Source organism: Engystomops pustulosus, chromosome 1 (assembly GCF_040894005.1).
Source record: "Engystomops pustulosus chromosome 1, aEngPut4.maternal, whole genome shotgun sequence".
Taxonomy (NCBI): Eukaryota; Metazoa; Chordata; class Amphibia; order Anura; family Leptodactylidae; genus Engystomops; species Engystomops pustulosus.
Window position 1 is genome coordinate 93,797,501 of NC_092411.1, and position 27,543 is coordinate 93,825,043.

The window sequence follows — 27,543 nt, forward strand, 5'->3', positions numbered from 1 at the left end:
AGGGACAAGCAGAGGGACCTTCACTTAACAGTTACTATAAGAGGTCCTACTCCCCTGATAGCATCTTGTGCTTCCCTAACAACAAAGCCTCCTTAACCGTTTTGTCCGACCCCCCCCCCCCCCCCCCCTTATCTTGGCAATGACCAGAGCTTTATTTTCTGTATCCAGTTTGAACATAAAGGGAAGGAATGAAAGGCTGTGCTGAGGAACTGCAAAGTCCAGCCATGTTATCCATTCCTCCAATTCTCATGTGAAGTCCTATTACAGAAGAAGATTCATCCATGCATATACACACACACACATATAAATATTATACATTATACATATACACACACATATTATACATACACACTATGATAGACAATCCCAGCAAGTGAGGTATCTACCTGGTCACATTTTGCACGAATACTACAGTAGGTCCTACTTTTTTTTTTTTTTTTAAACATTAACTTTCTTAGGTGACATATAGTTCATTTAAACAATAACTCTGAAGTTGCCAGCACAAAAATTGTTTTAGCACAGCTGGAGAGAGCCTTTGACAACAATTCCAATGAATTCCTAAGCTGGGTTGCATCTCAGCTAGTACAGGCGGTCCCCTACTTAAGAACACTCGACTTACATACGACCCCTAGTTACAAACGGACCTCTGGATATTGGTAATTTATTGTACTTTAGTCCTAAGCTACAACAAACAGCTGTAACAGTTATCACAGGTGTCTGTAATGAAGATTTATTGTAAATCCTGGTTCTAATGACAACCCAACATTTTTAAAATCCAATTGTCACAGAGACCAAAAAAGTTCTGGCTGGGATTACAATGATAAAATATACAGTTCCCACTTACATACAAATTCAACTTAAGAACAAACCTACAGACCCTATCTTGTATGTAACCCGGGGACTGCCTGTATATCCATAAACCTTACTTATAAAATCATAGGTTCAGGAAGTAAGAGTTCTCCTTACGGAGAATGTCAACTAAGGCCGCCGTGTAGGCGTGTGGAGTCTTCTAGTTCTGCTAGGGGGATTCTGGGTAAATATGCAAAGTTTTCCAGGATGGGATAAGGAAAACCATGCATATTTTAGTTACATTGTAAGGCAGCTCCCTTGACATATACAGCTTCTCCTGAAGTAGGAGGGCACTTCCTGGTTAGGACATCAGCTAAGGGCACTGAGGCCTGAACAGCTTTTCATCACTTCTCAAAAGGCTCTAACAATAGCAGATTCTAACACACACACATACACCGTTACAGACGGACAGAGCTGTGTCTAGCTCGGTGCATAGCTCTACCCTCAACCCTTCTGTGAACCCAAGTCAGTACACAGCATCACATCTTCCCTCCTTTTTCACTCCATGATTGTTCTCAGCAACAAGAATGCCAGGCTGATGGGAGAGGGCTGAGACAGCATGATAGCAGAGAAACAGCGGCAATAAATGAATGAATGTATACCGTATATACTCAAGTATAAGCCGAGGGCACTACTTCTACCAACAAAAACTTGGAAACCCTATTGACTCGAGTATAATCTGAGGGTGGGAAATGCATTGCTCACAGCCTCCCAGTATATAGCCAGCCCCCTTTAGTAGTCAGCCAGCACGCCCACCCCCTTAGCAGCCAGCCAGCACACCCCCCCCCTTCAGCTGGCATGCTCCCCCCCCCCCTTAGCAGCCAGCCAGCAGGCCCCCCCCCTTAGCAGCCAGCCAGCAGGCCCCCCCCCCTTAGCAGCCAGCCAGCAGGCCCCCCCCCCTAGCAGCCAGCCAGCAGGCCCCCCCCCCTTAGCAGCCAGCCAGCAGGCCCCCCCCCCTTAGCAGCCAGCCAGCAGGCCCCCCCCCCTTAGCAGCCAGCCAGCAGGCCCCCCCCCCTTAGCAGCCAGCCAGCAGGCCCCCCCCCCTTAGCAGCCAGCCAGCAGGCCCCCCCCCCTTAGCAGCCAGCAGGCCCCCCCCTTAGCAGCCAGCCAGCAGGCCCCCCCCTTAGCAGCTAGCCAGCAGGCCCCCCCCTTAGCAGCCAGCCAGCCACCCCCCCCCCTTAGCAGCCAGCCAGCAGCCCCTCCCCCTTAGCAGCCAGCCAGCAGGCCCCCCCCCTTAGCAGCCAGCCAGCAGCCCCGCCCCCCTTAGCCACCAGCCAGCAGGCCCCGCCCCCCTTAGCCGCCAGCCAGCAGGCCCCCCCCCCCTTAGCAGCCAGCCAGCAGGCCCCCCCCTTAGCAGCCAGCCAGCAGGCCCCCCCCTTAGCAGCCCGCCACCATTAGTATACAGCCAGCCAACTCCCTTTAGTATACAGCCAGCCAGCCCCCCCCCTTTGTATACAGCCTACCTACCCCCAGTTTGCCCAGCACTTAAAAAAAAAAAAAACTTACATACTCACCTTTGAGCGGTCCCGATGCTAGGCGCAGAACCCCGATGATCCCATCCCCACGGCTCCTCTTCTGTCTCCTCTCTGCTGTAACAGCCGGCAGAGACGTAGTCATAGTGTGCGCCAGCCGGCAGATTGCATGGCCGTGGCTCTGCCGGCTGTTACAGCAAGTATATGAGGTAGTCCATAAATGTTACTTTGCAACTATTGCAGGTATAGAAAAACACTTTATGACCTTTACCTATAGCAGTGATGGCAAACCTTTTAGAGACTGAGTGCCCAAACTACAACAAAGACCCGCTTATTTATCGCTATGTGCCAACACAGAAATTTAATTTGTGATTTATACTCCCTTCTCTGTCACAGCTTTCATTGATACCAGCACCTGAGGACACCAATAAAGCAGAAAATAGTCCAAGGTAGAGCTGTCACTTTAAAATAGCTCTGTGCACAGCAAGTCCTGGGCTGTCTGGGACTGCAGGAAGTTACCTGGAGTCATCTCTGGTGATGGCCTGAGTGCCCACAGAAAGGGCTCTGACTGCCACCTCTGGCACCAGTGCCATAGGTTAGCCATCACTGACCTATAGTATAAATGTGTTGTTTTTTTTTTTTTATTTGAAAGGAAGGAGGGGCACTATTTTCACTTCACAGGCAACAAAGACTAGATGTAACCATGATACATTTGTCACTCCACACCTTCAAAAATCTATAACTTTGAAGTTTCTATGTGCAGACTTGTTTTCTGCGTAACAAATTCTACTTCATAGTGACAGTATTTGATATTCCCTGCTAAGTGGTAGATAATTCCAAATGAAGGGAAATTGGCAAAAAAAAAAAATGCATTCGCTCCCCTTTCTTGTTGGGGTGGTTTCTACGGTTTTAACTGTGCACTCCAAATTACACCTCCCATTTAGTATCTGGGTCAAAACAATCAAAGGGAAACCAAATGTATACAGGCGGTCCCCTACTTAAGAACACCCGACTTACAGACGACCCCTACTTACAAACGGACCTCTGGATTTTGGCAATTTACTGTACTTTAGTCCTAGGCTACAATAAACAGCTGTAACAGATATCACAGGTGTCTGTAATGAAGCTTTATTGTTAATCCTGGTTCTTATGACAACCCAACATTTTTAAAATCCTATTGTCACAGAGACCAAAAAAAAAATTTGGCTGGGGTAACAATTATAAAGTATATAGTTCCGACTTACATACAAATTTAACTTTGCGGGGACTGCCTGTACATGTTTTATTGTGTTTTAATATATCTAAAAAAATGTAAACCTTTTATAAAATGTCTTCATTTCTGCATTTTTTGACAGCAATAACTTTTTTTTACAGAACTGTGCAAGTTGTATTTTTTTCCGGGACATGATGACACTTTCATGGTTACCATTTGGAAAAAATGGGTACTGTACAACCTTTTAGTTTTTATTCAAGTTTAATACAAAGCGCAGTTTCGGACAATTAGGAGCTGTTTTCCATTACAGGCATGGAAGTCGGGAATAACCATTTTTATATTTTGATTCATAGGGACTTTTAGGAAGCAGGGATACCTAAAAATTTTATTTATTTTAATATTAGTTCCAGGAAAAGGGGGTGATTTTCACTTAGTTTTTTTAATTTGTTTCATTTTTTAATAAAAATGTACTATTTTCTTAAATTCTCTAAAAAAAAAAAAAAAAAAAAAATTAAGGCACTTTAACCCTAGAAGGTCTGACTGCTCCCACGATGTACTACAGTGTTGCAGTATACAGAGAAACTGCTATCGATCTGTAACAGTGCGCCACTTGCAGAAGGTTACAGATCTCAGTGACAGTTCCTGGAGTCTTATAACATCAAAGGGAGCAACGATCCAAGCCAATATGGCAGAATCCATGCGCCCACCGCAGTTAAAGGTTAACACATGTGTTCTGTGCCAGAACCAATGGTGGGTGTTACCGTTGGGTAACATGCTGTCTATATGGACAGTGCTCCGGCCCGTTGAGCCATCTCCATACCTCCTAAACTGCCTTGTCCCGTTCTACTACGTTAAATTACAGGTTTCATTTGTATAAACATTGTGGCTAAAACTACACTGAGTGAGCGAAACATAGGATTCGATGAGTAAGCGAAATCCATTCCAAAAATTGTGAAAAGGCAGCAAATCAGACATATTGACTTTTTTTCCGCCATTAATGCATTCAACGTTTTTATAAGACGATAGATTAGGCATTTTAGTACGGATATGTGATTTTATTTATATGTTCCATATGTCTATATCTAGTCTTAAATATCCATTCTGCATCATCAATAAAGCTATAAAATATTATTTCCATTACCTAGTATACAATATTTTTAGGACCATAAGACGCTCCTTACTATCTCAGCCCATCACCCAATCTCCATTACAGCGGTCAGGAGTGTCTGGCAGTACTGGATCCTCCTGACCTTTTTTGCTAAAAAGTCAGAAAAATACAGTAATGCATTTTAATTGCTGCCAAAGCTACAGCTTTGGGTATCCTATACTATATGCAAGAAACATTTTCTATTACCACAGATTTTACAACACTGAGCACAGTGGGCGATACACACCTTTTTTATCTTTCTTCTTAGAAATGCTACAGGACTTCAAAGGACCAATTTTTGAAAAGACCTGTAGTAAAATGAGAATATTTTATATAAACTTTAAAACAACATTTTAAGCAGTATGAATTTTACATTTATATAATAGTCATTAAATAGGATCTCAAATTTTAGATATCAGCAAATCAAAAGTCCCTAAAATAGGCTGACATTGTCTTCCAAGTGCTAAAAGTTGGGAGATAATGTGAATAGGAACCTTAGCTAGTTTGGCAAAAATAAGGACTGAATTGTCAACATTCCCTAAAAAATAAACCACAAGAAAAATCTCTAACACTTCTAACTTTCATGCGTTTCATACATAGAGTGAAAATGTACCTCTTTAAGAGTTTCCTCTGTGGAACTAAAGTTGAGGTTCTTAATGAACAATGTGCAGCCTGGAACAGTTTCTTCATCATCTTCTGACTCTTCTGTTTCAATTTTATTTTCAGGTTTCTCAACACTCTCTAACAAAGAATTAAAAAATGGTTAACGCAAATCTAGAGCCAAGTCCAAGTTCTGCATTCTGTCATTCATACAAGCAGAAATTGAAAATGCAAGCTGTGACAGATCAGTAACATGATGGACAACTCCAACCACCAAGGTAACTGACAAGGAGCTTTGTGGCACTCCGTTTTTGCAGAAAAAAAATGGCACGGCATGTGCAAATGTCAAAATCACATAAAAAACAAAATGTGCAAGCTCACATGCAGGTGTGAACAGAACCTTCCAAAACCAGAATGAACCTTTTCTCAATTATGAAGGCTAGGGACATTTTATTCCAAAGTACAATATAAGAGTTTTAAGAAATCACCTACCTTTGCTTTGCTCTTCAATCATGTCAACTTGCACTGGCTTTGTTTCCTTCTTAATAAAAGGGGTGCTAAAAACATCCATGGGTGCCCACTCTAAGTAAAGGGGGACATGCTGAAACTGAACAGGAGAGGAAAAATCTATTTAAACATAGAGCAATGTGTTTACTTTAAATTATATATTTGACTTTTTTTCAAACAAAAAATGGTCATGCAATAGGATTGTAAAGCAAAAGGTCACAGCAATAGCCAACATTCACTGTGCTTTTTAACAGTTTATTTGCAATGGCATTTTTATAGTCTTTAGCCTGTCCATAAATTAAAAAATGTTTTGAGTTGCACACAATCCTTTTTGGGAGCTACTGTACAGTCAAGGACCGATCCCCACGTCCAAAAAAACATCAAAGGGATGCAAGGGATGAGGAATCGCAGCGGAACTGTCTGAATAGTGGTCTATTCCCATCAGAGTATCTTTTAATGTGGAAATATACTTGAAAAGCTTTTTAAAGAGTGGAAGTGGAAAGGAATTATGGAGTTGTCAATGGACAATTAAAGGACACGGAAGGACCTCCGGTCAGATTGGTTTTATTTATTTGCTGTCCATAAATTAATTGCAAACATGACAGTCATATCCAAAAAGAAAAAAAAGACAACCCTTGAGGTATTAAATGTATAAAATGGGTCAGTCATTAAGTTAAAGGGGTTGTCCTCTTTCAGTGTCAATTTTCCATATACTTCCTGTATCAATTCCTCATTCTAGATCTCTGCTCGCTGTCCTACCATTGAAAGTGTCTATCACACAGCTCTGATTACTTTCTGTGATAATAACGGCTTGTGTAGCTGTGTGACAGCACATGACCATTGACAGTTTCTATCCACGGGAAGTAAACATAGAAGCTTTCTATAGCAGGACAGAAAGTAGAGATCTAGAAAACAGTGAGGAATTGAAAGTATTGAGAAAGTATATAGGAAAATTGTATAACTTTTCTTTACACAAACCATATTTGCTGATGGACAACCCCTTTAAAGACCTGATAAGATGATCATGTAATCCCTTCACAGTTAAACACTTTAATACACACGGGTAATGTTGTTCCCTTCCCACATTAAGGGGTTGCCCCTGTTATTTTGTTCAATATAGGCACCAGGGGGTGTAAAACCAACACACAATTCTCCCATTTCAGGGGTTGCAAACAACAAATCCTTGGTCCGTTATTTTACATATTTTTGGCCCCTATGTCATCAGCATGTGAAGTCCACTCACAAGCCAATGATAGCAATAAAGATTGTCCAAGCCACAAACATTTGCAGGAATAGGACCTGCTCTATTTTCTGCAGCATGGTTGTCTCGCACATGGATCCGTGAAAAAAAAAATGGTGATGTCACCACCGAGCTTCTGTATACAAACAGAGGCTGGTGGTGAAGAGAGATGTGGTGCTGCACGGGTGCACCAGAGAAAGAAGAGTATGAGGTGTTTACCGTTTTTTAACCCTTCTAAAGGCCCATATTAAAGAGAACCTGTCACCAGAAGGCTATATTTCATTGGGGACAGGTTCCCACAGACCCTCTAACATAGATAGCAGACATGGTCTTATCATACCTTAGTGGTCTGTAGTTATTGTAATATTCACAGGTGAAGTTTACCTGGCACCATGCCAGCAGTTCCTACTGTAGTCTTGGGAAAGCCCCATTTCAAAAGGTAACATGCACTTCCCAATTGGCATATTTCCCTGACTCATCAGTATTCAAGACTGCGCCTTCCACATCCTCCTTCTGCACCCCATCCCCTTCACGACGTCCTTTCGCTCATTGCACAATCTATCACTTGCTGAGGTACGCAAACTGCCTAGTAACACCGCATAGGAACGGGACGCATTCGGGGGGAATGACGAGGCGCAGCTCACCGCTTTGCATGGCATGAATAGAAGGATAGATTGTGCATTGAGCCACATTAGAGGGTCTATGGGAACCTGTCCCCACTGAAATATAGCCTTATGGAGACAGGTTTACTTTAAAAAAAAAAAAAAAATTGAAAAAAACCGGACAGGCCCTTTATAGTTTGACATCATGCATTATAAGAAGTGTATACAATGATGGATCATTTTCTTTATTGGTGTTACCTTCTACTTTAATTTTGTGGGATTTAATTTCCACCACACAACCCCCACAGGATTAGAAACTGGCAATTTATAAGAATCAAAAATGCTTTAAAATATATTTAACATAAAATTGGTTGTGGAGCGTTTGTTATTTTTTAAGAGGTACCGAACTATGTGACAGGAATACGCTGCCAAAGGTCAGTAACAAAAACCATGTACCCACCTTTGTGTATGCCAGTTTCCGGAAAGCTTGCTTAGCTTCAGTTGGTTCAATAAATTCCACAATTGCTGTTATTCCACCTTCTGGCAGCAGAACCCTTCCAAGATCTCCAAAACGTCCAAAGACCTCCTGTAGTTCTGCAACCTGTGTATTGGCTGGGAGGTTCTTTACTAGAATCACTGTTTTACTACGGGGTGATGCAGCCTGATGGAAAAAAACAGAGAAACCACTGTTTAAGCAAATTAATTTTAGCAAAAAGACACGTCATTTTGATGCCATTAGTGATATTTTGAGTATTTGCCATCAAGTATTATTACAGATACTGATGGATGAACCTTAGGACAGTTAAGCATAAGGGTGCATAACAATATGGCTGTGCTTGATATTGCAGCCCAGTCACTTCCGGTAAAATGAATGCCATGACCACTACATTCTGCTGATTGGTGGAGGACAGGATAGGCCATTAGTGAATACCAAAAGGTAAATTAAAATGTGTGCCAGTTTAAGAGTCACTTGGATATAAGGGATTATTTGTCTGAAATTTGACCATAATAAACATTTACCTGACTGAAAGAATCTAGACAAACTCCATTCTCCAGCAGGAACTGACGCACATCTTGGACTATCTGGGTTTCTCCCAGCGCAACTCTGACAGCAACACTGCCTTTGCCTTCCTAATGAGGAGAGTGAACAAAGAATGTATCAAGGTGAAGAAAGAATTTTCAAATAACATAAGTGGTCGGGCTGATCACTCACATGATCCAGTACTTGGCTTTTGCTTGTGTTGTACTTCTGAGCAATCACCTCTGCCACTGAACTAGTCCCCATGAACAGTGTATTCCAATTATGAGAACTGACGGAGGTATGAAAGAACATTTGTTACCAAGGATCAAATGTGCATTATTAGGCAGTTTTCTCTACTCTTTATGACTGCAAAGCTAAACCAATTTCTCCAGTCCTGTATTTATGTGCAGTATGAATCTGTGTACACGTTTCTCATCCATATGTGCACATATGTCACTGTATCCGTACTGTATAATATACAGTGGGCTGGCAAATGATGGCCAACTATTGGCTGTCCGGCAGAATGCACCTACCACTGGTGCTGTATGCAGCACGTTCCCATAAACAGAACTTCTATGGGGCGTACGGAATGGATTTACTGGAGAAAATAGGACATGTAGGGTAAGGTACAGTATGGTGAACAATACGGCCATTAAAATGAACATGGCCGTATGCATATGTATAGTATGGCCGTTTTCATTCATTCGTGTGAAGAAGGCCTTGACGCCAAGTTCACAGTATCACTGAAATGTCTTCGGTTATGGAAGAGAATAATGCAAACTATTAATAAACTATATAACTGGTGAGAAAAAAAAAGCAACAGCTACAATAACTATATAAGATAATAAACTCATTTAATGGATGCGACTGAAAAACGGGGCCATGGAAACCATAGCATATGAAAGAGCTCATAGAAATAAATTTGTCAGAGTGCTAACCATTGAATCAGTGGATAACACACAGACAGAAACAACAACCATGTGCAATTATATAAAGCAATAAATCACATCAAATCCAGATCAGAACTATGCAGCAAGGCAAACAGAAAGGTTATGGTCACCTTCCACTTCAGTGATATATTAATGTGTGCCGATACTGTTCCCTCTCAGGGTATAAAGTATACTGATAGAATAAGATACCAAAAGTTAAACATTTGTCTACAAATTAGAATGAGTTATTGTACATTATCACTCGGCTGTTATTAGCAGAACATCTTGTTGCTTGTACCTGACAGCAGTTAATGTTTCCTTCCCGCTAAACAGAATGAATGACAATAATGAAAGCTTTCTGGTCAATTACTGCTAAGAATTATGGACAGTACCTGGAACTGTTTGCTTTGTCCTTCAAAGCTTTTTGTTTCTTATAACCATTGTCTGCTCCTGCCTCACCTTCATCTTCTTTTTTCACAGTTGAGGGCAGAACATGCAACATACGGCCCTTTAGAAAATAGTCAAAGAATATCATGAAATGAAGAATTTACTAAAATATGCTGAAAAGACAAATTCTTCCGTTTATTACATTTATACAGGTCTCAAATTATGCAGAGATTGATTTTATTACCCAATTAAGAATTAGAGCCACCATAAAAATGCACATCTCCAGGACTTCTCCCAAGCTGCATGAATTACTGGAATCCCCTATGATTTGTAAAGCGCTATGGAACATGATGGCGCTATATAAAAGATAATTATTAATATCCCTGGACTGATCAGTAACTAATCAGAGTCTTACCCAACCACCAAAATTTCAAATGTGCTCTTAAAACCCATGTCTTTAGGCAGGTTTACATCAAACCGCTAACTGCATGAAATGTCAGCTTTCTCTTTACTAATCCATCCTATGTCCTCCTCAAGCTTCAAGCTACAGGCTTCTCTGCATTGACTTTGTATATACAAGAAGGCGACTGATAGCTGGTTCTAGCAGCAGAATCTTTATGTATTGAATTATTGTATACTGTTCCCTTATAAAGAATGGGGGGACCATTATACAACCTCTTATACCCTCTTATGTCCCCTCATTCTTATAGAGTAACTTCTTGCGACCAGGGCCCTCACTCCTATTGTTCCTATGAATGCTTGTAATGTAGTATTTTATTTGTATTTGTTCCCTATGACTTAAAGCCTGTGACCCCTGTGAATGGGGAGATGACTGCTCACGATTGTTCACTTTTATGGGGGAAAAAGTAGATAAGTACGTAACATAGAAAAACAGTGGGTGCAAGCTCACACAAGTCAATATAATGCAAGAAGCCCATATGTAAACAGTGGTACCTAGACTGCAAAAGTTCAGCCTTGCATTTCTGCTGGCATACATCATATTTCTCTATAATGTCTAGACGGCCATCCTCTGCACTATACTCAGTCCCCAGGCAGGCCTTAAAGAGATTGTCCAGGCATATACATTTTTTATGTGTGTGTGTGTGGGGGGGGGGGGGCTTTAAAAGAAGAAAAAGCACCTATACAGCTGCACTCCTGCTAATGCACGGAATCTCATACAGCACTGAGTCACCGCCAGCGTCTGAATGTGAACAGAAGCTTTAGACGGGTGTTACCACCAGACTCTCTCTGTATACAAGCAGAAGCTGGCAGTGCTACTGAATTACAGGAGCGGGTAGAGAGGTAGAGGTACGAGTTCATTATTTAGTTGATTTGTAAAGCGTTATGGAATAGGATGGCACTATATAAAGATTATTATTATAAAAGCCCTCCCATCACAGTAAAAAAAAAATCCAGGTCAACTCTTTTAAAAGTGTTACCACATGTAGTATTGCTTAGACTGGACATATTTTGTTTGATAAAAAGTCTCTTCTTACGAACACAATCACTGTAAAATGCTGTGAGGTCCTCAGATTGATATGGGTTTAGTTACCCCCTTACCAATATACTCCAGGAGGTGAACATGTCAGGGAAAGCGAACTTTCCAATGTATCAACCCACCTGAAAAATGCTCCCATCAACTTCTGCATAAGCTTTAACAGCATGTTCTGTAATGAGAAATGTAACAAAAGCAAAACCCTTTGGCTTCTTTGTTAGCTTGTCAATTGGAAAATGAATTTCAGAAATAGGACCTGAAGAAAGAACAAAAATTTGAGGTTATTAAACAAATATGGTCCTCATGATATGAGATTACTGCAACTCCCTTGCTAACTACAACTTAGCTAAACTGGACAGCATCAGGTAGGATATGAAATGTCCGTTCTAGAATCCACTCTCCTCCAAAGTCATTGAAAAATGAGAAGAGAAGAGTCACCAAAAGAATGCTTCTAAGCACTCAGGCAAAATATGATTCTTCACTGCTTATTGTTACATCACTTTTCAAGAGATTTATTGTATTCATAGGTAAACAGGTGAGAATTCAAATAAATTTTGGATAGGTTTTTAAAATATTAAATAATATAACGCATGTTATTCAGGTAAGCCTACGTAAATATAACCCTTATATCACCTATATACAAATTGCTTTAAGGACTACATGACATGTCAATTTAAATTGTAATAACTTTTGAACACTTTAATATACCAAATTGATTTTGAGATTGTACTTCATTTGTAACATTTGAGTGATACATATTGAATTTATTTATGAAAAAACTGAAAAATAGCAAAAATTTAAAAATATTTGCTGTTTTTTAAACTTTAAACTCTGACTTTGACTTCATAAATAACATACATTTGCTTTATGTTAGGAACATTTTTTTAAATTCTTTGAAATTCTTTTGTATCAACAGAAAAATTGACACAAAAGACACCATTTAAGAAACTACACCCCTTATTACAGCAATTCCTTAGGGGGTGTCTTTATGCACAGCTGCTGATGACATTTGGAAATGTCATGGAGGCTTAAGGGGTTAATCATCACTAACTAGTTTTTGCAGGCCATACCAAATTTGGAGAATAACACCTCTAAGTCCGCTTCAGTGGAGCTGTATGGCAGATTCCTAACAAAAAGTCTTCCTGAGTCTGCCAAATCTTCTAGTAGTTCAGGATCATTCTGACGCTGTTCCCATGGCCGGTTCTGTTTCCCAGATGCACGCACTTCCTTCGTCTGCTGAACCCGATACACCTTAATGCATTGTCCACCTGAAATGAATATTGTGTATATACATGGGCTGCCTTTTAGTTAACGTTTTTAACTGACAAAAAGTAAGTTAAAGTAACCAGATCTATAAATTATACATAGAGTACATTTATACACACACATATTATACCCAGGCACAAACACTGCCAAATTATTATTATTTTAAAGAAATTATCCCATGGCCTGCCACCCTAAAAGAAAAAAAGCTTAAATCAATATTTTTCTGGCCACAAACTAACATTTTGATAATAAGTGAGAAGAGGTTGTACAATTTCCAAAATGGTATCAATCTAAATCAAAGCTATTACAGCAAAATCAAAACAAATTCTTTAGAGAAAAAAAAAAAAACAACAACCACCATATCAGCTTTTTAACAATGGTCATTAAGGGCACTTAATCTAATGCAACCCCTTTTTATGGAGACACATCAGAAAAAGCAGAAAACGCAGTGAATCACCCCACTGTTAACTCTCTAATGGACCAGACCAGAGGCCAAGAACTATCTACACTTACAAAGTGTCGACTAATTTAACCCGTTAACGCTCAGCGTCCGATATATCGGACGCTGAGCTCAATGACTTAGCGCTCAGCGTCCGATATATCGGACGCTGAGCCCATGCCGGTTCAGCTCAAGATCTGAGCCGAACCGGCATCGGGAAACACGGGGTGCCGGCTGTGACTGATAGCCGGCACCCCAGTGTAACACCCGCGATCGGAGTTAACTCCGATCGCGGGTGCTTAACCCGTTAAATGCCGCGGTCAGCGCGACCGCGGCATCTAACATGCATATGGGGTGTCTTTCCCCCACGAACGCCCCCCCCGAACCGTTTTCGGGGGGCGCCGATCGTTGCTATGGCAACTCTGGGGTCCGATCTGGACCCCAGAGTTACCTGCAAGAATTGCCGGTAAGATGGCGTCTGTGACGTCATCTTACTGGCACAGTGCCAGCCTATGCAAGTGTATAGGCTGACACTGATAATACTCTGCAATACATGAGTATTGCAGAATATTATCATGAACAAGCAATCAGAGGATTTCTTGTTCATGTCCCATGGTATAAAAGTGAAAAAGTAAAAAAAAAAAATGTTATTCAATAAAAAAATAAAGTAATAAATCACTAAAAATGCCCAAAACCCCGAAAACATATAAAGAGACATAGAACTAAAAAAAAAGTCTAAATCATAACACAAACCCCACATATATAGTATCACCGCGTCCGTAACAACCCGTAGAATAAAAGTAAATCATTATTGAACCCCCACGATAAACGCCGTAAAAAAAAACTGCTATAAACCTTCCAAAAATTATGATTTTTAGCTATTCAATCCCACAAAAAATGCTATAAAATGCGATCAAAAAACCATGTGTACTCCGACATGATACTGGTGCAAAGCACAACATGCCCCGCAAAAAACAAGCCATCAACCAGCTCCGTAGCCAAAAAAGTAACAATGTTATGCCACTTGGAAGACGGCAATACATAAATGATAGATTTTTCCCCACATTAGGGTTTTGTTTGACAAATTTAGTAAAACGTAAGAAAATATATTCAAGTCTGGTATCCCCGTAATCGTATCGACCCATAGAATAAAGATAACATGATTGTTAGGCTATACGGTGAACACCAAAAAAAAAAAAAAAAGAGTAAAAAATCCAGTACAGAATTGATGCTTTTCTACTCCTGCCCTCAAAAAAAGTTCCTAAATTTTCAACAATAGGTGATACCAACCCCAAAATGGTAACAATGGAAAAAGCATCTCATCGCGCAAAAAAAATGGCATCACATGGCCCCAATAACGCAAAAGCGAAAATTTTATAGCCTTCAAAAGGGGCCAATGAGGAAACTAAAATCCTGGCAGCTGCAGGGCGCTCCTTCCCTTCTGCGTCTCGCTAAAACAAGTAACGGCCACATGTGGGGGGTCTTTGTACTCAGGAGAAATTGCAGAACAAATTGTATGGTGGGTTTTCTCTTTTTATATTTTGGAAATGTGTAAATTTTAGGGCTAAATGAACGTATAAGGGAACAATTTGACCATTCTAAATTTCACCTCCATTTTGATTCAATTACTATGAAGATCTCAAGGGGTTAACAATCTTCGTAAAAGCTGTTTCTGATAGCTTGAGGGGTGCAGATTTGAAAATGGGTTGGTTATATAGGGGTTTTGATGCTAAATATGTAAAATTTCATTCAAAACTGTATTTATCCCCAAAATAGTCAATTCTGAAAATCCGGAAAAGCGATATTCTTTTTTTAAGCCGCGTGACATCAAAATAAATTATCCAGACAAAATTATGAAAATGTAAAGTAGACAAATGGGAAATGTTATTCAGCAACTTATTTAGGTGGTAAATCTATCTGCCTGGAAACGCAATGATTTTGAATTTCGAAAATGGCAAATTTTTCAAAAAATTTATCATATTTTCTTTTTTTTTGTAAATAAATGCAAAACTTATCAGCCAAAATTTACCACTAAAATGAAGTACAACATGTGGGGAAACAACAATCTCAGAATCGTTTTGATAAGTAACAGTGTTCAAAAGTTATAACCATATAAAGCGACGCAGGTCAGAATCCAAAAAATCGGGCTGAGCCTTAACCTGCAAAATGGCTGCGTCCTTAAGGGGTTAATAAAATGGAAAAAGAAAATAAATAAAAAAAATTGCACACATTTCGGACCTCCAAGCCTCCTACCAATTGAGAGTACAAAACCATTATAGTATTTATACTGCACAACAACAAAAATTGAAAAAGATAAATGGAAAACATTGTCCTAATTGACAGTTTTTAATCCTCCATCACACATAAAATTATGTCGATAGTGAAACTTGAGGAAAACCAGTGTGTACAAGTGAAATCTACAATTCTTTTTTAAAAAAAATAAGCCCCTACACAGCCACATTGACAAATAAATTCAAAAATCATGGCGCTTGGAAAGTGGGAATGCAAAAAGCTTTTTCCTCCAGAAGTATTCATCATGCAAAGGAATGTCAATTAAAAACTTTATAATTCAGTAATTAGATTTGCAACCATAGTGACAAAAAAATAAAAGACATAATTGCCAAAAAAAAAAAAAAAAAAAATATATCCTGGTCATTAAGGTGGAAAATGGAGATACAGTGGGGGGTGTAAGCTCCTTTTACCAATGTCTAGAAAAAAGTTACAATTGTTACATATGGGGATTTTTATTCAAAAGATTGAAATTTTTATAAAGGTAAATACCAAACAATTACCAAAAATATAAAAAAAATTCCATCTACACGAGTATAAAAGGAAAGCAATTAAAAAAAAAAACTACAAAAACAGCAAAAAGACAAATTTGGGAATATTTTACTTCAGGTTGTCCAGGACATTGCAAAGAATATTAAACGGTGCAACTAGCGAGTACAATTTGGCCTGTAGTCACTAAGAAAAACTTCAAGGCGTGGTCATAAAAACTCACAGCAACCTTGGACATGAAACCTTGGACAGATTTTAAAGGAAAATGGGGAGGCTACTCAAATAACACACTCCACCTTCCACTCTGTTTTTTAGATGGTCCAGACAGTTTTAAAAAAAAAACATAAAAATTGTTAATTTTAATTGTTAATGGTTAATAAAAAAATTTTTTTTAAAAATGTAACATAACTACTTAAATCACAGAAAATAAATTCCACCAAATTTACAGAGGAACAAGAAAACAGCAACTATTTGCAAGAAGAATCTCCTGCATTTTAAAAGTGAACACATCTAGTGACAATTACACATCCTTCCAGTGCAACTCACCCATGTAATCTTTATCTTGTTTAAGAGCTTTATGCAGATCTGCCTCACTATTTAGGTCCACAAATATGGCATCTGAAAGATAATGGCTGCTAGGTCATCTACTGGTTAAAAAATAAGGCACACAAGTTTTTGCAGGCTTACACAAGTGTGTAACATAAAGCTACCCGCAGCAGGAGCCACAGTCCTGTCTGAAAGCAGGACACAAGTCGCGCCTTTTAGAAAAGCCTCACATGCTTAGGGCAGATGCACATGACGGTAAAAATTGTTTCTGTTGTCCGTTTTTTTTGAATGGACACCTCACTGCTATACTAAATGAAAAACTTTCTAATACATCGGTGCCCACAAATGTTATTTTACCAAATGTGCAACTATCCTAATCGGATGTGTATTTCATATATCCCTCATTAGATACAGGGAAAAATGAATGCCAAACTGATGCAAATCTGCCAGAAGATTGTGGTAATGTTCATGCGCAGTTAGCCATATTCATTCACCAACCAGAAAACAGATTAGCGAGATATGACCCTAAGTATATTGTAGAAAATGTCAGACTGACAAATGCAGCGAGCAATGTTATTGGGAGAAAGTCATCAGAATTGTCTGAGGTAAAACTGTTCTAGTTTTCAATGTAAACCAATCAGAGATAAGCTTTAATTTTATAAACAGCTGTGAGAAAATGAAAGCTGAGCTCCAATTGGTTGCCATGGTAAACTAGAACAGCTCTGCTCTCAGACACTTCCGATAATTCTCGCCCAATTTGTGTATTTGCACACAATGATCCTTGAAGAATCCAGCAATATTTTAACTTACTTGCATTTTTCACTATTCGAATAGCTGCTGGTTTTAGCGGTAGAAGAAACTCACGGACAGTTTTCTGAAAACAAAGAATGCCACATTTTATAAAAGGCAGGTAGCTTCTTGCTTGTACAGAGGAAGAACAGAGAAGATTTATTAAACAAAGAACAGTCTTTATATGCCATAGCCACCAATCACAGGGAAGCTTGTTTTTTTTTATATTTTTCTCTTGAAAAATAAAAGTCAGTCTGTAATTTGTCTATATAGGCCATAATAGGAGAATTTTCAGTATGATACTATGTATACAGATTTAGGCTACATACGTAATACGGCGGGCACAAGTTGTGCCTTATAGTAATATAAGGCACACAGTGCCTTATTCCAGGAAAAGATAGGACATGTCCCATCTTTCTCCTGGCTATCGAACGGTACGGTGCCGCACCCTACCACTCCCGTATGGGGACTTGCACCCATTGTCATCTATGGGGGTGTATATACGTCCTCCGTACGGCAGTGTGAATGTAGCCTTAGATGTGGTGACAAATTTTTACATTTACATGGATACTTTGCTGTAGAATTCTCACTCTACATAAATCCACTGAAAAAAATCTGGAAGAATTTAATATATTGGAGTTGTAAAGCATGTCCTAAAGTCTGAATAAAATTTCTAAAACGCCATTGTTGCAACACACACGGGGCAATTACAATTGCCAAAAATGTACATAATGTTCATGTTTTGGCTGCAATGTACAGTACGAAAGCTCTCTGGATGAAAAAACTTACTTCTGTTACATTGACTGGTGCACCTCTTAGCTTGACAGTATATGGCGTTGTGGGTCCTTTCTTAACAGGTTGTTCCTGAGAAAAGAAAAAGCTGTTCATTTGCAAACATTTAGAGTGCGGTCACACGTCGCGTTTAACGCATGCGTTTAAAAACGCATTGGAATAGCTGAAGAGTGATTTGCCTAATTAAACACCTCTTAACACTTGTGTTTACAAAATGCATGTGTTAACTGCGATGTTAACACATGTGTTAACAACCGCATGCATTAACCGCGATGTTAACGCATGCGTTAACAATGCGTTAACGGTTGCGTTTTGTAAACACAGGTGTTAGCAGCTGTTTAATTAGGCAAATCACTCTCCAGCTATTGCAATGTGTTTTTTTTTGCAAGAGAAACTGTTGTGCAAATTAACCCACACAAAATAAAGACATCAATAAAAACTATGATTAAAAAGCATTTCTCTAATCCCTTAAAGGGGTATTCTCGTCACGGCATTCACATTCAGTTTCATTAATCTTCCATATATAAACATTTCTTCAAGTGGATGTTATTAAAAAAAAATGTTTCTGTGTGAAGATAATTTCTCATAAATGTAGCCATGTTGTCCCTTAGAAACGAGATAGCTTCCTCGGCTACGACCACGTCACATTTAGGCAGCAGTGGCCAGACATGTACTATTGAGCCCTGCCTGACCACCTGGATTCAGCGATCATTACTACAGGACGGCTGTGGGACATGTAGTAATTCTCAGATATTTCATATACAAAACATTTTTGTTTATTTGTGCAATCACTTCAGCAGAGGTGGCCGTATCTGAGGAAGCTATCTCATTTCTAAGGGACCAAATCATTACATCTATGGAAAATTATTCTAAGGAATATTTTTTTTAATAACATCTAATTGAAGAAATGTTTATTAATGGCAGATTAATCAAACTGAATGTGAATGCCCAGACAAGAATACCCCTTTAAGGGTTCCTTTCCACGGTTGCAATGTTATGGTTGCGGTCACACGCGCCGTTTAATGCAAGCATTTTAAAATGCAATGCCACAGCATGCGTTAACGGTTGCATTTTGTAAATGCAAATGTTAACAGCCATTTAATTAGGCAAATCTCTCTTCAGCTGGTGCAATGCATGCGGTAAATGCCCCATGTGACCCAAAAAAAATCAGTTTGTAAACTTATATGCAACTCACTTGAGTTATGCATATTAAAATTTCCTTCATTGCCTGTCTCCTTGTTCCTGACTGACATGCTATGATATTCTGCTGTATGGAGAGCTCTGTTACATCATTGAGCACTTAAAGTCATGTGACCAGGATGGCATCATCACAGGTCCTTCAGCCTCCTAACACTGGCAAACTTTACACCATGCATGTATTTGATCACATGAAATCACTGCATGCCTGCATGGAGGCTGGGAAGAGGTACAAATCCTTGGAGGATAGGGATGAGTTGAACTGCATGGAGGTTGCTGTGATTTTATGTGATCAGATGTATCTATGGTGTACAGTTTTCTAATGTTAGGAGGCTAAAGGACCAGTGACGTCACCCTGGTCACATAACATGCTGCAAAGAGGAATGGGGAGGAGTAGATTGGAGGGGCCAGCCAGGCAGAACATGCCTTTTCTGATGCCAGGGGATATAATATAAAGTTGATTTATGTGGATGTAAGGGAAACAATTTTAAACTAAAAGAATGGTGTCAGTTAAAAGGGCTCTATGGGAAAGCTTACCTTTAACCATTTCATACTCCAAAATACACAAGGAGAATTGGTTGAACAAAAAAATCATGGAGACAACATGGAGCTATTGTATAAGGCAAAATATGCTCCTCTCACTAACCCCCATCCCTTTCATAGCATTCTTTCTCAGTCAATCCTTCCAGGCCCACCTTGAGTTTGTGGATGCAATTATCTCTACTTGTAGATAAGGAATGCAAGCTCACTGCTCCTCAAAAATAGGAGACTAGTTTAATGTATTACAGGTTGGAACATGAATCCTCTGGTATAGATATAATGTTGGGCGTAAGCTCCATCATAAACTGATCATTAACAACCCATAAAATAGATCACTAACAAACCTCTTTTTTTTGTTTCATGCTATTCACAGAAGTCTCCACTACTTCACTTGTGATAGCAGATTTCTCTTGCTCATCGTCGTCTTCTTCTTTTTCATCATTGTCGTCTTCTTCATCATCGTCGTCTTCTTCTTTTTCATCATTGTCGTCTTCTTCTTCTTCTTCTTTTTCATCATCGTCTTCTTCTTCTTCATCATTGTCTTCATCGTCTTCATCATCATCATCTTCTTCTGCTTCATCTCCAGATGGAACATTAGAGGATGCTTTCACTACCTTTGATTTAAGGTAGTCCATGTCCGAAATTCCAGACTTCATAGCAATGTTCTCATCTACAAATAGGTATAACATTCTCAAAATCATATTCATCTGAATGCATAAGTTATTTCTGATGAATTAAAAATCAGTAAACCAGTATTGTCACTTATTTGTGCACCCTGGAATTACATGTTGGATACGTTTTCAGTTCTGTAACATTGGAATCACCATACAGTAAATGAGAATCTGTGACTAGCCTAATTGATGCTTCACAAACACAGCCCTTTACTCTCCCAGTGAAGAGGTACATACATATAGACCAGAATGTAATGGTGATTAATAGGACATACCCGTGGTGCTTTCTTCATCCTCACTGACAGAATCCTGCTCAGATTCGGAATCAAAGTTGAGGTAATCATTATTGGACTGGCTCTTTGCCTTTTGAATAGGTTCAGCCAGCGTGTCATTAGCCCATGTGGCCGTCTTGTTCCTGTTTTGGTGCACACTGAGAAACTCTTTGAAGCCACTGTCCTTTTCCAACTGCAGACACATACAAGGTCAGAATTACACAAACATTTGGGTTCAAGTTTTGAATGTTTTTTTATTATTTTGGTTAAAACCCGGGGTAGATCATTAAATTATATATAGTCTTTATAATGACAAACCTTATCTTAACTATATGTTGCTGTAAATTTTATCTAGGGAAGTGAACAGTTAATCTACGTAAAGTACACTTTGTAAAAAGCCTTACAACATTCAGCTCTGATGTCAGAAGAAGCTATATTTGGTAACCCAACTTGTGATTTAGCCATTTCAACTTCAATGGGTGCGGGGATGTCCTAGTCAGTGACTGACAGATATATTAGTATATGTAGTAAGGAGTAAGCACACATCCTTGCCCCAATCCCAGGGCGTTTGGTGGCTGGATATACAAGCCAAACACTCTGCCAGGAACGGGATACCATGTATCTTAATTATGGCATATATAATACAAGGAGTTTACAGCACCTAACTGTAACTATGTTTGCAAAACAGTGCATAAAAAGACAGTACAGCAGAGTCCTTGCATCATATATAACAATTTATACTGGAGTCCTGTCCGGAACACAGTGTTTGGTATGTGAAGTCCGGTCATTACATGGCCCAGGATTCATGGGCTGAGGATGTTGTACCTCTATAAAACAGAGATAGATGTTACTCTTCAAAAGAATGAGTGAGTGGCGAGTTGTTAGCCACAAACTTTATATATAAATCTGCACAGCTTAATTTGGTTGAATACATGCTGCCTGTAGTTGTAAAGTTCCCTTAAAAGAGGGTTTTCCCAACTTATGAAGTTGTTTCCTGTTTACATGAAAGAGTATAACAAGGTGATCAGTAAATTTTACTGATTGGACTCTACACGGAATGTAGATCCCATTCTCAGTAATGGGTGGATCAGCAATATAAGCACTCTTTCTACCACTACATTCTGTTTCATATGTGCGCTGGAGATGAATCTCTGGCACCATCACAAAATGGAATGGAGCAGCAGGATGCATGCTTATCTTTCTGCTGGAGGTACAACAATCCTACAGGCTACATACAAGTAATTACTACTTTACCCACACTTTTAACAGTACTATTCTCCCAGCTCATGACAAAGGTTCTTAATTATTGAAGTGAATCACTAATATGGCCAGTTATATCATGTTGAGCGATCCTTCCTTTTTTCAGCAACTCCAGATGACAAATCTTATGGTTTACATGCTTGTAAATTAGGGTATTCCCAAATAACATTATGTTGAATGTTCATGCTGAAAGTGTTACTATGCGACATAGCCCAAGGCTGGAGCAGTGAACTGGATTACATCTGACAATGCATTTTAACTGAATCAAAACCATAATAAATATGTAACATAACCATATAGTTAGTCATCAAAAATACAAAGAATACTTACATCTACCAATAATGAATTTGGCTTTTTCTTTGCCTACAAAAAAAAGATTAAGCTATTAAAACCTGCAACACAAAGCAGCCACAAGACAAATTATTTTCATTCAAAAAACTTAGGGGTTTTCCCTTTTACAGTATTGACCTCAGTCTAACTGGCTTTCTTAAATTATGTTGATGTGTGCGCTCTCCATTCATGCTCAACTATTTTTTGCAGTCCTGTTGACATAAGGGTCAGTCCATTCACAAGTAGGTGTGCAGGTCCCATTGTGCAGGACCTCTGTACTATCCATAAGTCATAACCCTTTGTTAAGGTTCTTATTAAGTTGAATTTATCCAATAGCAAATAAAACCAATTGGAAGTTCACTTCCTTGTTACTACTTTAGTTTTTGCTATCCAAAACCCAGTGGAGTTGAACACACAGAGCAGGTTTAAATATTTTCATCATGATTTATTTGTTCGTAGTCTCTACAACTGTTTTTTTGCTTAAAATAACGGATGCAAACAACCAATAAAATAATCGACATGTGAAATAACCCAACATGCTACCATACCGAGTACAAGTGACATATGTGCACATTTATTCAAGAGGTGAAGCCAGGGGCTTCTTACAACCTCAGAACAAATTATCAGTTAAGTTGAAATGCACAACATTTTGAAAGCCACAGGACTTCACATGCAAAAGTTGTACACTGATGACCATTTTGTTGTTGTTGGCAAAGAGAAGAGTGTTAACACTGGGTATTGCGAAGATCAGGCAAATTTGGGGAAAATCTAAATGCCAAATACCACTACTTCCATGTTGGATACTCTATTGCTGCTGCAGCATTTTGAACAGTTTTTTTCTTTTCTAGGTTGAAGCAATGATGTCAATTCGACCATGCGACTGCATTGTTATAGGTCTGTTTCCTGAATATATTACACACACACACACATACAAGCTGTGATTTTGACATAATTCCCACAAAAACAAAGCCAGGAATAAACTAATCCATCCACTTCACCAGGGAAAATGGGGTGGCGGGCCAGTGTGCGGTGACACGCCGCACGCTATCTGCCCTCATTCCCAATAACTCTAGATGTATCTGGTGCAGGCCGAAGCCAAGTGCTACAAAGCGAGTGCTTAATTCATGTGTGTGGGTGTATATATAATTCGGACTGTCAGCTTACCTTATCATTGTCTTTCGGCGTCTCATTCTTGACCACGTCCTTACTTTTATTCTGCTTTGAGTGCTTGCTCCATACTTTAGCATTGGTAGAATCCCCAAAAGATCTACACAGCTCCACCTGCGATATAATAAATATACAATGTGAGAGCCAGATATCTCCCCTCCTAAACCCACCAATGTATCCTGATCACTCACAGAGATTCGTGATGTGTCTATGAAGCTCTTGTTGAAGTGGATTAACGCTGCTTTAGCCTCATCTTCTGAACTATAGCCAATGAAGCCAAACTTCCTGAACTTGCCATCCGCTGTATATTTTAGGGTGCAGTCAGTTAAATTGCCAAATGCAGCAAACAGCTCCCGAAATCGACTTTCTTTCATCTAAAGAAAACAAAAGTTTTGTTAAATAATTTTTCTTTGACATCTAGAAAATTCGCATTTTTAAAGGGTGAAAATAAGCATAGCGACAGTGAATAACTCCGCCAGTGATGGAGGAAAACATGAGCACATGGGGACAAGTGACACTAGAAGTGTGGTACTCTGCATCCCCGAGAACGATCAGGTATATTGATATCATTAGTTAATAAGTAATGTATTGAGTACCCCCTTAGGGAGATTCTTCACGATTAATCGCGACATGATACTCGGTGTTGTGATGAAAAATCCCAAAATAGCTTCACGTTTCTCTCCTGTGCGCCGCCATCTTGGTGTACGTCACGTGACCGTATCGGCGTTCACGCAGAGAACGAAGGGGGCTGCGCGCGCACGATGGGGCGTGGCCTGAGTGTGAATGGCGCCGCGTACAGTGTCTGCGTCTCCTCACCGACTGGAGGCTGGTGCGAGTGACGACGTTTTCCTCCATTCACATCAAGCACACACATCTACTAGTTCTACCACTGAAGGAGGTCAGTGGGGCAAAAACCCTGCTAGTAGTGCCTTATAGTTGCCTGCCTGTCACCAAAAATATCCAGGCATCTCTCAGATGGCAAGGCAGAGCTGTGTACACACATCTCTGGTGGAATGCGGTAATGATGCGGTTTTTTGTCAATCTATAAGGCTAACTTCACACAGTCCGGATCAGAATACTAAAAAGAACATCACAAATTCTGCCCTCTCTTTCCATTTCATTTTTCTACACCAGTTTCTTTCCATCATTTCCAGATATTAGATTTAATGCAGATTTTAATTCGCTCAAGACATTCATAGTAGGAAAAAACAGCCACAGCAGAAAAATTTACACGTTGTGGATGTTATTTTTTGCATCAAACACTGTAACTTAAATTGTATATAAGACAAACCAGGATATAGCCCTTGGCCACTAATATAAGAGTAAGGTCTTATTCACACGTTTTTATTTTTCTGTTCATGATTTTCACTGGTGCCAATCAGTCCTATTTTTATTACTGTAGACCAGTGATGGCGAACCTTTTAGAGACCGAGTGCCCAAACTACCACAAAGACCCGATAATTTATTGCAAAGTGCCATCACAGAAATTTAATTTGGGATTTATACTCCCTTCTCTGTCACAGTTTTCACTGAGGACACCAATAAAGCAGAAAATAGTCCCAGGTCCAGCTGTCACTTTAAAATAGCTCTGTGCACAGCAAGTCCTGGGCTGTCTGGGACTGCAGGAAGATACCTGGAGTCATCTCTGGTCATGGTCTGGGTGCCCACAGAAAGGGCTCTGAGTGCCACCTCTGGCACCAGTGCCATAGGTTAGCCATCACTGCTGTAGACTATGGGTCTCTGGAAAAAATTGGATGACATTCATATTCAGTCATTTTTTTTTCACAGATGATGCTGAGGAATCTTTTCCTTCTAATTACATGGGTTTTCCCACCAAACAAGTCAGGTCACACGCATTTTGATGTTGTTTTGAAACGCATTCCTATGGCTGAGTAGAGGTAATTTGCCTAATTACTTTACTGTTAACATTTGCATTTACAAAACGCTATGTAAATGTTATGTTAAAGCATGTGTTAACATCACATTAACATGCATGTTAACAAAACACATGTAAATGTTAACAGTAATGTAATTAGGAAAATCTCCTCAGCCGTAGGAATGCGTTCCAAACTGCAACGTGTAATCTCGGCCTTAGGTCCTACGTACAGGATAGAGCCTACATCAGCTCCTTAAAGATGAATGAAACAGAAGAGAGCCAGGAGGGTGGAGAACCCCATGCGTATCGTCACTGCAGGGTGACTTCCTCAGGGACGATACGCATGGGGTTCTCCACCCTCCTCGCTCTCTGTCCACCTCCATTACCCTAAACACTCGTTTTCATGCGGTTGATTTAGCTGGGTATTGTATCAGTAGAGCAGGTGTTCCACACCTTCATACATATTTGTTCACCATAGGTTATCATGTATCTGTCTACTTTACTGTGCAAGTTCTGACACTCCAATATATTGTATTGGTGGGCAGTTTTGAATCAGGGGGGTTTGGGTCACTCCTGGACCCGTGAGAGCTGGGTACATATTATTGATGTACCCTTTTAGTGTTTTTATTGTACTTTTTGTCTTGTCTTGCTTTGATTAAAGGGGTATTCCAGGAATCAGCATAATTCATATACAAGTGGGCACTCAACATATAAGCTAATGTGTAATTAGTTGTTATTTAAAATTTTGCTCCCCTTAGCAGAAAATGCTCTTGAAATAGACTGTAATGAAGAATTAAAATGCTACCGGCCCTTTAATCAGTCCGTTAATTTCCTCCGCGCGGTCCGTTGCAGAAAAGAAGATGGCCGCTGGTCACATGTCCACATCACATGTCCTGTACCTGCCTGGGCAGGTCATGTGATCACCACTATGTTTGGCTGTAGTCGGTTGGTTGCAGTGCATCCAGTATGCCCAGTGTTGTGGTGATGGTAGTTACACATCATTACTATGGTAACAGAGCAAGAAAACCTGTTACATCATCACTAGGAGCAGAGTATAAGAGGGAGGAGGAGTTACTGAGAACTAAAGGATCATGGAACTTGTAGTTTCCAGTGGCGGCCATCTTAGTGATAACTCCACCTACTTTAGAGAGGCCATAAATTTTGTAAATCATAAAATCATATTATTTAAGCTTCATTTTGTGACTAATGACATTGTGTATTGTTGTATTCATTTATTTATATCATCATGGGTTTTTGTGTCAGACGTTCATATTCCCGGAATACCCCTTTAATAAAATTTATATTGGTACATTGGTCCAGTATATTCATCCATCTTTTCTGGTGTTTATTATACATGTTTCTTAGGATTCATGGACAATATTTGATTCTGGCATTGCCTGTCCTTTTTTGTGTATAATTGCTCCTCCGATGTCAGCGCGGGTCCTCTTCTGTCTTCTTTCTTCGGTAACATCCTACAGGGCGCCGCCATCTTCTTCTCCCGGCCGTCGCATAGTATGACGTCAGTAGCGGCCGCGTCATACTATGCGCTTGCAAGCCGGGAACATGGCGGCACCCTGCGGAAGACAGAAGTGGAGTCGTGCTGACATCGGGGGAGCAGCGCTGCGCATCGGGGCCACCGGAGGGTGAGTATATAAGTTTTTTTTTTTTTATTAGTGCTAGGCTTGCTGTATACTAGGGAAGGCTGTATACTACTGGGGGAAAGCTGGGCTGGCTGTATACTACTGGGGGCAGGCTGGGCTGGCTGTATACTACTGGGGGCAGGCTGGGCTGGCTGTATACTGCTGGGCTGGCTGTATACTACTGGGGGCAGGCTGGGCTGGCTGTATACTACTGGGGGCAGGCTGGGCTGGCTGTATACTACTGGGGGCAGGCTGGGCTGGCTGTATACTACTGGGGGCAGGCTGGCCTGGCTGTATACTACTGGGGGCAGGCTGGCCTGGCTGTATACTACTGGGGGCAGGCTGGCCTGGCTGTATACTACTGGGGACAGGCTGGCCTGGCTGTATACTACTGGGGGCAGGCTGGCCTGGCTGTATACTACTGGGGGCAGGCTGGGCTGGCTGTATACTACTGGGGGCAGGCTGGCTATATACTACTGGGGACTTGCTGGCAATATACTGGGGGGATCTGTGATCAA

General features: G+C 40.1%; 1 protein-coding gene and 1 long non-coding RNA gene across 2 annotated transcripts in view; one reads left to right on the forward strand and one right to left on the reverse strand.

Annotated features, from left to right (window-relative positions):
- The window catches only part of RBM19 (RNA binding motif protein 19), a 35,385-nt gene extending 11,081 nt beyond the window's left edge, over positions 1-24,304 (reverse strand). Inside the window, exons 1-18 of the mRNA XM_072147995.1 lie at positions 24,106-24,304; positions 23,701-23,883; positions 23,507-23,623; positions 22,343-22,375; positions 20,756-20,945; positions 20,154-20,479; positions 18,070-18,144; positions 17,302-17,365; positions 16,492-16,563; positions 12,533-12,730; positions 11,588-11,718; positions 9,973-10,088; positions 8,844-8,940; positions 8,651-8,761; positions 8,091-8,291; positions 5,774-5,888; positions 5,295-5,422; positions 4,929-4,989 (exon numbers count right to left, since the gene is read on the reverse strand). Of these exons, the coding sequence (XP_072004096.1) occupies positions 4,929-4,989; positions 5,295-5,422; positions 5,774-5,888; positions 8,091-8,291; positions 8,651-8,761; positions 8,844-8,940; positions 9,973-10,088; positions 11,588-11,718; positions 12,533-12,730; positions 16,492-16,563; positions 17,302-17,365; positions 18,070-18,144; positions 20,154-20,479; positions 20,756-20,945; positions 22,343-22,375; positions 23,507-23,623; positions 23,701-23,883; positions 24,106-24,141 (2,254 nt within the window). The 5' untranslated portion in view covers positions 24,142-24,304. The remainder of the gene's footprint in view (positions 1-4,928; positions 4,990-5,294; positions 5,423-5,773; positions 5,889-8,090; positions 8,292-8,650; positions 8,762-8,843; positions 8,941-9,972; positions 10,089-11,587; positions 11,719-12,532; positions 12,731-16,491; positions 16,564-17,301; positions 17,366-18,069; positions 18,145-20,153; positions 20,480-20,755; positions 20,946-22,342; positions 22,376-23,506; positions 23,624-23,700; positions 23,884-24,105) is intronic.
- LOC140127383 (uncharacterized) overlaps positions 24,248-27,543 on the forward strand; it is a 58,907-nt gene continuing 55,611 nt past the window's right edge. The window contains exon 1 of the long non-coding RNA XR_011854978.1: positions 24,248-24,407. This is a non-coding gene — a long non-coding RNA (uncharacterized lncRNA). The remainder of the gene's footprint in view (positions 24,408-27,543) is intronic.